Source organism: Pelodiscus sinensis, chromosome 2 (assembly GCF_049634645.1).
Source record: "Pelodiscus sinensis isolate JC-2024 chromosome 2, ASM4963464v1, whole genome shotgun sequence".
Taxonomy (NCBI): Eukaryota; Metazoa; Chordata; order Testudines; family Trionychidae; genus Pelodiscus; species Pelodiscus sinensis.
This window is the reverse complement of record NC_134712.1, coordinates 180759934-180772451: the sequence shown is the minus strand read 5'-3', so window position 1 is coordinate 180772451 and position 12518 is coordinate 180759934. Positions and strand designations below refer to the sequence as shown.

The following is a 12518-nucleotide window of genomic DNA, read 5'->3' as shown; positions in this document are numbered from 1 at the left end:
ACACAAGAAACTAATTTAGTCAAGAGACTGTCAAACAGCAAAATCTGTGTCATAGCAAATATTAATTGACATCTATAAATAATGTGAATGGGCTTGCAGACAGCAGCTAGTGGGACAGTCAATCGAATAGATATCCTGTATTCATTGTTTGGATTCATTACAACATTTTGCTGTGACTCCATTCCCTGGTAGTACATAGACATGCTGTTTATCAGGGTGCTAATTTAAGCAGATTCAACCAAATCAGTGTACAGGGATTTTTGTAGCGGGTTCATATTAGAGGATATGAGAAGATGGTGCTAAAAGAACATCTCAGTCCTTACAGGAATGTAGTATGAAGTTACTGAGTTTTTTGAATATAATAATTCAGATACCCAAATGCAGCTTGCCGTATTTAGGGAAACTAATTTTCCTTCTCTGAGTGTTGTCTGCATGGATTCAGTTCACTGTGCACATGCACTCCTGGTAGTTACGATTAAAATCTTTTGAACAACAGTGTGTGTTGAGGTCACACCCACACTCTCAGTGGTTCTGCATCACCCCTCCAAAGGACTCAAAGGGCAGAGCAGGGCTAATGGGCCCTTAATCTCTTCTTATTGCCATGGTAGCGAAAAAATGGTCAGTCATGTCACTGTCTCTTGCACTTGTGCTCATCGCAATGAGTTTGTTGGTATCAGGAACCCTAGCATTGTTGTTCATAGTACAGTATGTTAGGATAGTAATTTTATTGGGTTTTAGTTCTAATATCCAGGGCTTCTCACTGAAGCATTCCTTGGATGCTCCTGCTATCAACTGTTCTTCTGCAGCCAAAAGAAGTAGGATACAGCACTGTTCCTCTAAGGAGCTCAGGTTTCAGTTTTCCATCCTAGGCACCTAGCAAAAGAAAGAGGAAAACACCTACTCTTTCTGCTTTAAAATTAGGGTAGCTCAAGGCCTGACCTAAGACCCTCTGATACCCATAGAGATACCAATCCCATGCTTCAGTACTGTCTAAACATGAGGCACAAGCTGCCTTTGGTGCAGTTTGTACTGATCCCAAGCTCCCAACACTGGTAGTGGGGTACCAACTCTTTTGGTATTGACCTCTTTGGCCCATTTTCCCATTTATTACTCTTGGTACCAACATCTTGGGCACAGACATTTACTACACTCCATGGTTTAACTGTTTCTGTCCTGCTGGAACCCCCTTTATTGTTTTCCACAGTGAAGATATTGTCAATGGGTGTAAGGGTGAAGGGGAAGCAATCAGCAAAGTCTTTTGTCCTGTGATGTTCTGCAGTAGTTCATCTGGCATTGAGACATGCAAGGGAACTCCTCCCAACAGCAAATTTGCAACTCAAAGCATGGGCTGGGGCAGAGCGGTGAGCGGAGAAGGAATGGAACAGCAAGTCCTATAAAGGAAGAATGGTATCTTTTATGTTGCTTGGACTTCGAGGGACAAGGATTACTAAGCACAAACAAACAAGCCCGAGTGCTTGCCAGGGTTAGCCCTAAAGGACACTGAGAATGTGCTTATTATCGAAATTTGGGAAAATTAAAATTAGAACTCATTTGTGTTTATATATGATTACTTGCTTTAAACTTGTAAGTGACCCGCTTATTTCTTTTTCCTAGTTAATAAATCTTTAGATAGTTTGTAATAGAATTGGTTACAAGTATTGTCTTTGGTATGACAAAAGTTATGACAAACACCCAGTTTTTTGCTGACAAAAAGCTCCCACCTCCACACGAGACTTTTGTCTCTTCCTCTTCCTTTATTGTCAGCAGCCATGCAGTGTGTACTACAGTAGGTTTTTGGTCAAGTTTATTGACATCCAGCATGTTTTCCACAATGCCCAATTAGCCACTCTGGCCAGTGTTTTGAATTCTGTGGCTCTGCAGCCACGTACATAGGTTAAACAGATGTGTCCCTCCCACCTGCAAACCTCGGGAACTTTAAAGTCCATTTCTTGGTGTCTGGCTTATTGTGTAGTGGTCCTCATGGTGTCTTCTCAGGAAAACAGGGCTGGCTATTGCTCAAAACACTCTCCTGCTTTGAGCCTCCCCCAAAGCTTTTGGAGTTTATCAGTGTGGGGTGAAGAACCGGTGCAGTCACAGCTGTGAGTGAACTGGGACATGTGCAATCACATTTCTTGAGTCCTGTGAGAAGGGGTATAAGTGAAACACCCTGCAATGTATTGCCAAGATAGAGGAACTCCAGAGGGCATACCAGAAGGTAAAGTAGGCAAACAGTCGGTCTGATGCTGCACCCCCAACATGCCATTTTTTGAAAGAACTAGATGCAATCCTGAGTGTAGACCCCATATCTACACCCAAGGACAGTGTAGCTACTTCCCCATAGTACAGAGTCAGAAATAGGAGTTGTCCCAGAGACAGAAGTTATTGATGAAGAGGAGGAACTGGACAAGGGGGTTACACTCAATGTGGTGACAACCAATGTGCCAGGCAGCAAGGTGTTGGTCTCAAGTCCTGAAGTTTGTGAGGACTCACAGCAATTTTGTATGTGGAGCATGAGCAAATGGCTGCCATGTGAGGTGGTAAGTTGTTCTAGTGCAGCGGGGTGGGGGACAGCAGTCATGCATGGTGGTGAGACTGTACTTTCTTGGGGACCCATGCCCAACCGTCCTCTCTTTAAAACTCACCATGGTCAGAGAGTCTGGAGAGATCTGTGTTTGCCTCTAGAATTGCCCTTAGGGTAAAAAGAAAAGTAGCAAGTTTTGTTGAGAGACCTACATGTTAGCGAAATGTTACAATCTTTATCACGAAAAGTACCGTCACTCCATTGTTAGTAGTTACTTTTCCAGACCAAGCCTTGAGAAGTCTGGCATGTTCCTCAGTAGACTGACTCCATAAACTAAGAAAAAAATCACAAAGGATGAAGAAGAATCTGGTCAAAGCTCATGGAAGACCAAAATGGGATGCTGAAGTGTCTTATCAAGATGCAGAATGAACTGAACCAAAGGCTTCACAGTCAGCTGATCTTCATCCCTCACCTGCATGGCAATATGATCCCACCACTGAGTGCTGATTTCTCTAACCCCAAAAGCGATGCTCTACTGTGCACAGCTGATCTGTGACAGCCCAATGCAATGCCAATTCAGTTCTGTTCCTGTCACTCACATTGTCATCCACATCCGAATCTTCGTCCTCTGCTATGAATTGCATAAGTAGCTCTGCTGCAACGTGCGATACCCTAAACACATTGAGAGTTGGGGGGTCCATGATTTCTCATTGCGGATGCTGGAGTTCAAAGCAATTCCAGGTGACATGAAAGTAAGCCAGAAGCCCACAGAGGGCTGGGAAGCAATGAGGTGACTGATGGGATATTTTTCCAAAAATGCATAGTGCTACATTGCACATTCCACCATGCAGAGACTGAAAGTGATGTCAGGCACTATGGGGTGCTTATCCACGTTGTTTTGCTCTTTCTGTTGACAGGAGAGGTAATAACGTGACCATGAAATGTCGACAGTGGGTGACAGAAAAACAGATTTGACAAACGTTTAGTTTTGTTGACATTTGCCTGTCGACAGCACTTCCATTGCCAAACCTTTCTAATGTAGACATAGCCTTAGTGTTATAACATATGGAGCTCACCTCTGCCAGAGAGCAAAGATTTGTTCCTCTGAAGCCTTCCCAATATTATATGCAGGATTCTCTTTCTCAAGCTTTGCTTGCATGATCAGGATTTGAGCCTTATAAAATATGGGTGATTTTAGAATAACAGAATATATACATAAGATAATGTATATCTTTTTCTTTTGCTCCTGAAAATATCAAAAGGAATAAAAACATTAAAAGGGAGACAGGACTATAAATTCAGAATGTTTCATGATCCTTTACGAAGGTATCCATGAACACATGCAATGAGTCACTTGAATGGAAGTGCAGGTGAGAATTCAATAAAGTGTATATGGGTAAAAAGAGAGAGCTTTTATGTCCCAAATTTTAAGTAAATTAAGATCCTACAGCACAGCAGTAAATGCCCCTTATTCAGCTCCCAAAGTCTTGCACACAGCAGCATACCATGATCAGGCAAAAGACTTCGTCATCACCTGCTGAGTGCAAGTAAAATTGTCTTTCAGATGCTTCAGAGAAAGGCATTTGGTGATATTTTTGTTCTAGTCTTGTGATTGCTCATAGCAAATAGCACCATTGGTTTGGATTCAGCAATTGTAAGTATATGTGCTGTTTGTGATGTTGGCACTGAAGGTGTCATTTCTCTTAAAAATTCAGAAAGAAAGGTCAAGTGAGGTAATTGAGTGTGCACTATATAGACTTCAAGATAAGCATCTCAGATTATGCCTCAACTAAGGAACAGGTTCTCTAACGTATTTATGCTTGTTGCCAAAGAATTGGGGGTAAGGAGTCTATTGGGTTTGACTTTTTAACTACCATTTGGTGGATTTTTCAAAAACGCTTGTCATTGGCTGAATGTTACTGTGATTGGTGTTTTATCATTGACACTAATGGGAACTGCAATAGGCCCCAATTGAAAAGTGTCCATATGCAAAAATCACCATCATGTTTGGTGTTTACAGATGCTCACTTTTGACATTGATATCGAATGGACACTAATAATTGGAGAGGAAACATATCTTTCTGTTGTCCAAATTATAACAATTTTTAATCTGAAGAGAGACATCATTCTTCATTGCTGTTAGTCTAGCAACTTTCATGAGCGCTAAATTTTCTCTCAGATGTACTTTTAGCCCCTTTGTATCTGAGTTTAGTTCTTTGTATTCATTTTTAAGCAGCAACTTATGCATTATGACAACAGGAACTTCTAAAGTATACATGCCCTTTTTTCCCCAGTTATCTTAATCCTATGAGTCACTTTCATACACGTTCTCTCAACTGAACACAGACAGAGGACTTGTCTTTATGAACAATTCGTTCACACCAAGCTGGGATAGGAATCTATTAACAGTTTGGTAATGGACTGTGACCTCGTCCCAGGTCAGAAAGGACCAGATCAGAGTGCACTAATGAGCTATTAAAACACCGTCTCTTGTTCCATTTGGACAGTTAATACATGACCAGCTAATGTGTGGTAAATTCCCACCTCACCTTACCATGAACTAAATGTTTGTGTAGACCAGCCCAGTGTCTCTCCTGAACGTGATTTAAAGACACACTTTTTTTCTGCCTAATTATTTAGGCTCTGAGCCAACAAACCAGGGAAACATAAGCTCATTTTAAGCACATTACTCTCAGTGGGACTGCTCATGTACTTAAACACATACTTAACTTTGGGCCTGAGCTCTTTTAATTTTGAAGGTTGCTTTATAAACAAGAAGGGCAAGATTGTAGATTAGACTGCGTGCCTGATCAGGAGCATAAGAAAGAGAAACAATTTCCCAGCCATAGGTTTCCCAGACTATGGTTTCTGGCATATATGAGTGAATTGGCATTGTGGGCCTGGTACTCCACCCTGTCTCAGAGCAGCTAAGTGGAGAAGGACAGGAAATGAGTGGAGACTTAGCTCTGTCCCATGCCTACTGTGTCAACAGCAGAGCTGAGCTAAGCAGAGATTCTATGTGGGGGGTGACTAATAAATGTTTACTTTGTTCTGAAACAGCTGCCTGTGTTGTAAACACTCACTGAGCATTGCAGTGCGAAAGAGTACAGTACAAGCAGGACCCTGGCCTGGCTGGGTTTGCTGCAGGTAGGCACAGAGAGACAGTGTTCATTGGTGCCAAAGGCCCTATCTCAGAGTCTGCGAGTATGTCTGCGCTGTGATAACTCTCCCCAAACCATCAAATCCCAGTGCCCTCCTCAGCTGACTCAAGTTTGTGGGGCTCGGACTGTAGCGCTCAAATTTGCAGCATAGATACTCAGGGTATGTCTACACTACCCTCCTATTTCGAACTAGGAAGGTAATGTAGGCATACCGCAATTGCAAATGAAGCCCGGGATTTGAATTTCCCGGGCTTCATTTGCATAAGCGGGGAGCCGCCATTTTTAAAACCCCGCTGGTTCGAACCCCGTGCAGCGCGGCTACACGGGGCTCGAACTAGGTAGTTCGGACTAGGCTTCCTATTCCGAACTACCGGTACACCTCCAGTGGAACGAGGTGTACCGGTAGTTCAGACTAGGAAGCCTAGTCCGAACTACCTAGTTAGAGCCCCGTGTAGCCGCGCTGCGCGGGGTTCGAACCAGCGGGGTTTTAAAAATGGCGGCTCCCCGCTTATGCAAATGAAGCCCGGGAAATTCAAATCCCGGGCTTCATTTGCAATTGCGGTATGCCTACATTACCCCACTAGTTCGAACTAGCAGGGTAGTGTAGACATACCGTCATAGATTGGTTGGTGTTGTGGCCATGTGAGGATCGTGTGAGGATGAGGGTCTCAGAGCCCAGGCTTCAGCCTGAGCATCAACACTGCAGTTTTATAGCACCACTGCCCAAGCTCTATAAGCCACAGCCATGCTGTTGGTCTTTTATCACAGTGTAGACATACCTCCTTAGAAGCCATAGGCTTGCCCCCACAGAACTATGTGGTTCTTTAAGGCACAGCACATTCAGGGGTCACTCCCAAGAGACTGGTTGCAAGCTGAGTCACAGATCAGACCCTGTGACAAGCGCCATGCAAGAAATATATCAAAATGCTTGATTAACTCATTTTCTCTAGAAGGAAATGCATTACCAGTGACTGCCCCATTTCCATTGAATACATGCAGAATCAAACAGAGTGACTGAAACAGAATTAATATACCTCAGGACTCACATTTGCAGGTATAATTGTTCTCCTGCTGAACAGAAAGTATTTTGAGATTGAAATTATGTCATCTTTAAAAATGTCAAGACTATTCCTTCTGTGCACCCAAATAATGCAGACGGATGCCTTTCATTTAGCTTGTTATTCAGCTTGATGGCATCTGCCATTGTTATATATAGGAGTCCATAAATAATACTTGACTTTAGTTTGTGTTTTTTTTATTTATTTAGCAGGAAGTATTGGCAAAAACTGAAAAATCTGAATGATTTTAATAAAGGAAATAACTGATCTGCTATTTTAATTATTATCCTGCATTCAAAGCAATAAAGCATGGTCGATTGGGGTGTTCTCATATAATGAACTTCATGAGCTATCCATTTTTGTCCAGAAACAGGACAAGTTTCTGTGTTTTTTGTTGATGTGAATATGATGTTCCTAGATGGTTCCAGAAGGATGGTTTTGGAAAAGGAAATCACATGCCTTTGTACCGAATACAAATCTGCTCCAGAGCCCAGTATTCTCTGCTCCTTTGTACCTCCCCTTACCTCCTGGTACCATCCCAGGCTAGTAAAGGGGAAGAAGTGGTAAAAGGTGGTCAGGGGAGGCACATGGGAGCTGGATAGACTTCAGGGGTGCCATAGGCCCACAAAAATCACCCAGGGAATGCAGTCATATAGACTGGGTTTTAGGGAGTTGCTTGTTTTTGGCCACATTTTGAAATGGGCTTAGCTTGGATTTGAAAGTCCAAGTCACTTATTTAAAGCGTGAAATTTGGCAACCCTGATTTATCCCTCAGTTCTATAGCCTACATGATCTAGAGATCCTACTAAACATAGAGCAAAAAAGTGGTATTAAATCTTGATCTATTTTCTTACAGAAATAAAATGAGCTAATTGAATCCTGAGATTCTTATCAAGAAATGTATTCTAACCCCTAAGAGGAAGAAATAAGCTTTAATAAATTTGTGTTTATAAAGAAACCTTGTTCAGATCCTTGACATTCTTAATTGATCCAAGAGTTGTAGATCCATGGTACATTTCATTATCTCTTGCTGCTCAAATTGTTTATTGTGACATTTATTGTTTATAAAAGAAGGAGCTTGAACCTTCTTTAAATACTGAAGATTATTTATATTCAGTTTGATAATTACATTCTACTAATTACATTCTGCATAGAACAAATTATTACAAGTATGCATTAGGCTAATTTTAAAGAAATGTCAAGTACCCCATAGCTTTCACAGTATTAAGGAAATTACATGGCTATTACATCCCATTTTCTGTGGAAACCATGGATTTGTCCTTGTTGTTTTTTAATTTTGTACATGTACAGTAATACACAGAGGCTGGAATGATTTTGCGGAAATACTTTTAACGGAAAAGTTTTTCCGTTAAAAGTATTTCCGCAAAAGCGCATCTAGATTGGCACGGATGCTTTTGCGCAAACTCTGCTTTTGCGCAAAAGCATCCGTGGCCAGTCTAGACATGATTTTGCGCAAGAAAGCCCCGATCACCATTTTAGCCATCGGGGCTTTTTTGCGCAAAACAGTTCTTCCCTGTCTACACTGGCCCTCCTGCACAAGTATTCTTGCGCAAGAGGGCTTTTTCCCGAGCAGGAGCGGGAAAGTATTTGCGCAAGAAGCACTGATTTTGTACATTACAAAGTTAGTGCTCTTGCGCAAATTCAAGCGGCTAGTATAGACAGCTGGCAAGTTTTTGCACAAAAGCGGCTGCTTTTGCGCAAAATCTTGCCAGTCTAGACACACCCAGATTGAGCTATTCAGATTTCAAGCTTAATTAGGGAGAGTTGATTTTTGTCAATATTTTACAAATGTGAGTGTTTTTGCATATAGTTAATCATAGTTTATTTCATTATGGTATCATTTAACATATCATTGCAGTATTTAGTAAACCCAAAATTCTGACCCTACATAATTTACAGATGGGCACGAAAATAATTTAGCTAGCTAAAATGTAAATAGTGTTCATTTGTTCATGAACTTCTAAGTAGGATTATGAATGCACTACTGTTTGCTCCATCGTTTTTGTCTTTCATAGATATGCTCAGTAAGTTATCTAATAATACACGGTTATCTGGTAGGAAAAATCAGTGTTTCTTCTTCTCATACATTCAGTGCAATATATTTTAGTTGTCATTATTGTGGTATATTTTGTTGCACATAGTGCAGCATAGTAACTCAGTAAGGTGTAAGTGTGGCTCTCCCCTGACACACAAGATATGGAAAGTCCTGTATACATCAGAACTAGTATAGCTCCACTATGTATGAGTGGTGGGATCGTATGCAAGATGTCTGCAATCTTTCATGAAGGATGTTTGAGAAGGAATTCGTGTATATGGAAGTATTCATGGGCATGTACAGAACCCTTTATTGAAGTGCACAGTAGTCAAAAAGACCACTGCAGTCTAACAATGCAGTAGCTTGTGTAGTGACTCTACTGCTGCTTTGAAACCTGCTTGAGGGAAACTGCATTGCCTTTTGCTCCATTTGTAGTGCTTAGTCCATCTTCCCAGACTGGCCCTATCAGAGGGGATGCCAGAAGGGCCATTTGGCCCTGGCCTCAGGAGACAAAGGGGACCCAAATTTTGACATTTTTCTACCAAGTCATTTCCATTTATTATACACCTTGCAGTTATAACAGAGACAACAAAAGAAGCTATCTATCTATCTATCTATCTATCTATCTATCTATCTATCTATCTATCTATCTATCTATGCAAAAAAATTATTTAAATCATTGTGGGACCTTGGGCCTTCACCAATTTTTCAATCACATCCGAGTTTTCATCTGCGTGACTGGAGTAGCTTCTGTGATTAGTGATTCTATGTTATGAAATGCTGTTTACAGTCTTTGTTTAGAGGTTTTGAAAGTTGTATTAATTCTGCAAAAGCAACAAGGAGTCCTGTAGCAACTTATAGACTAACAGATGTATTGGACCATAAGCTTTCATGGGCAAAGTCCCACTTAGCCAGATGCATGTAGTGGTGTGGCTGATCTGGTTAGGTCCTGTGATGGTGTCGCTGGTGTAGATATGTGGGCAGAGTTGGCACTGAGGTTTTTGGATGGATTGGTTCCTGAGTTAGAGTTACTGTGGTGCAATGTATAGTTGCTGGTGAGAATTTGCTTCAGGTTGGCGGGTTGTCTGTGGGCAAGGACTGGCCTACCTCCCAAGCCCTGTGAAAGTGAGAGATCATTGTCCAGGATGGGTTGTAGATCACTGATGATGCGTTGGAGAGCTTTTAGCTGAAGACTGTAGGTGATGGCCAATGGTGTTCTGTTGGTTTCTTTCTTGGGCTTGTCTTGTAGTAGGAGGCTTCTGGGTACATGTTAATCTAACTCTGTAACCAATCCCTGCAATAAACCTCGGTGCCAACTCTGCCCACATATCTACACCAGTGACACCATCACAGGACCTAACCAGATCAGCCACACCATCACTGGTTCATTCACCTGTACATCTACCAATATAATACACACCGTCATGTGCCAGCAATGCTCCTCTGCTATATATATTGGCCAAACTGGACAGTCCCTACATAAAAGAATAAACAGACACATCAGATATTAGGAATGGCAAAATACAAAAAACAACACTTGGACACACAGTAGCAGATTTAAAGGTAGCCATCCTGCAGCAAAAAAACTTCAAGAACAGACTTCAAATTGAAACTGCTGAGGTACAGTTCATCTGCAAATTTGACACCATCAGTTTAGGATTAAACAAAGACTGAATGGCTAGCCAACTACACAAGCAGTTTCTCCTCTCTCTGTGTTCAGGCCTCCAGATCAGATGCTAGAAGTGGGCCTCACCCTCCCTGACTGAATTAACCTCGTTATCTCTAGCCTTATTCTGGCTTGCATATTTATACCTGCCTCTGGAAATTTCCACTACATGCATCTGACGAAGTGGGTCTTTGCCCATGAAAGTTTATGCTCCAATACATCTGTTAGTCTATAAGGTGCCACAGGACTCCTTGTTGCTTTTGCAGATCCAGACTAACACGTCTACCCCTCTGTATTAATTCTGTTACTAAAAAGTGATTTAGCTTGGTCTGAGGGTGAGTGTAACCTTTAAATTAGATGTTTATCTCTGCAGAGGAGATTTTAATATTCCTGTTTTTTTCTTATGTGTCTTAGTATACAATAACCATATCAAGCTCAGCTATAAGCGACCTCTTTGTCCAGTTTTAGATTCACCTCTAAAGGCTTTTTTTGTGATAATAATCTTTTAATTCTAGTTGTTTAATAAACTTTATATCTAATCTGGCAATTGCCCCATGTTTATATTTATAAAAATGCACCAGTTATGTAATAACAAGAACATGTTAGCAGATGAAATTTCAGGACTTGGAAATAAAGCTATAAGGGCTGTAGTAAATTACACCCCCAAACCATTATTAAATAATATTAATTGTGAAGTATATATAATTAAAATTTTGTGTATCCAATAGCCTTTAGTGAATTAATTTATTGTGTGTTACTGTGTTTTAAAAGAACCCCTCTATAAAAGTGAAGCAAACATTTGAAAGTGGTGCAAGTAAGAGACAGCGAAGCAACAGAGTGAAGCAGGAGTTAAGAGTTTAAAGCCAATAACATCATTTCTTGTAGAAAAGATGCCTCGGCCTTTAGACAGTGACCATACTGACAGTGACATTTCCAGTTCCAATGATGAAAGCTTTGTACCCACAAATGACATTTCAGTGCCTCTGCCTCAAAATGAGGAGATCATTAATCAAGACACAGAAATGCCAACAGTAGTGATAGATGCAGCATCTGCACTCAATTTAGAGACTGTGCGAGCAGAAAATGAGAACCTTAAAGATTCTGGGCAGCAAGAGCAAGAACTCATGACTAACACAGGACACAGTGCATAGTGGCATCAGAATCTGATATTGGACTTCTTGATAAGAACAATGTTGCTCAAATGCAATCATTTCTCAAACTTAGTTGTTTTCAGTTTCAAAGTAATATACTGAAAGATACTGAAAATCATGCCTTTCCTACTTGTCTGCTGACAAAACCTCTTCCAAATGGAGAGATCTACACAAAAGACTTCCTCTGCTGGAGCGCGGAAAATCAGGCTCTGTACTGTGTACCCTGTTTCATTTTTAACAGTAATATTTCAAATGCATCAGTACTGTCTTATCCATCCATTGGTAGATTATTGGAGGAAGTTGAAAGACCGAATTCCTGCACGTGAAACTTCAGTATCACATAAGGATAACTGTTACATGGAAATAGGCTAGTAGAGTAGAACTAGCTGACAGTTCAATTGAAAACTTTCTCCTGAGTGAAATAAACACACGTAACTGGAAAAAACTCCTTGAGCGCATATTGAATGTCATTCTTTTTCTTGTTGAACGAGGATTGGCTTTGTTTGGTTCAAGTCAATGTATCAGTGACCCTACAAACAGAAACTTTATTGGTATACTTGAGCTTCTTAGCAAGTACAACCCATTTTTATCAGGCCATGTTAAGTGTGTTCATGAATCACAAGAGAGTAGAAAATGCATGTAAGTCCATTTTCTATCTGCCAGAATACAAAAAGAGTTTATTGAGCTATGTGCGACATTTGTGCAAACAATTCTTGAAGAGATATGACATGCAGAGTACTTTTCAATTAGTATTGATACAACTCCAGACTGTTTTCATAAAGAACAGATGAGCTTGGTCATTTGATAGGTTAAAATTGCAGAAAATTCAAAGGTTTCAATTGAAGAATGATTCATTTTCATTTTGAAATTTCACCAAAAAGACTGGAAAAGAAATTGCCGCTCAT

General features: G+C 40.8%; 1 protein-coding gene across 3 annotated transcripts in view; it reads left to right on the top strand.

Annotated features, from left to right (window-relative positions):
- Nucleotides 1–12518, top strand: part of NEK11 (NIMA related kinase 11) — a 195594-nt gene that overhangs the window by 158107 nt on the left and 24969 nt on the right. The window contains exon 16 of one of the 3 annotated variants that reach the window (XM_025181916.2): nucleotides 1280–1691. The exons of the other annotated variants lie outside the window; for them this stretch is intronic. Within the exon in view, the coding sequence (XP_025037701.1) occupies nucleotides 1280–1397 (118 nt within the window). The 3' untranslated portion in view covers nucleotides 1398–1691. Of the gene's footprint in view, nucleotides 1–1279; nucleotides 1692–12518 lie in introns of those variants that run through there. 3 annotated transcript variants of the gene reach the window in all.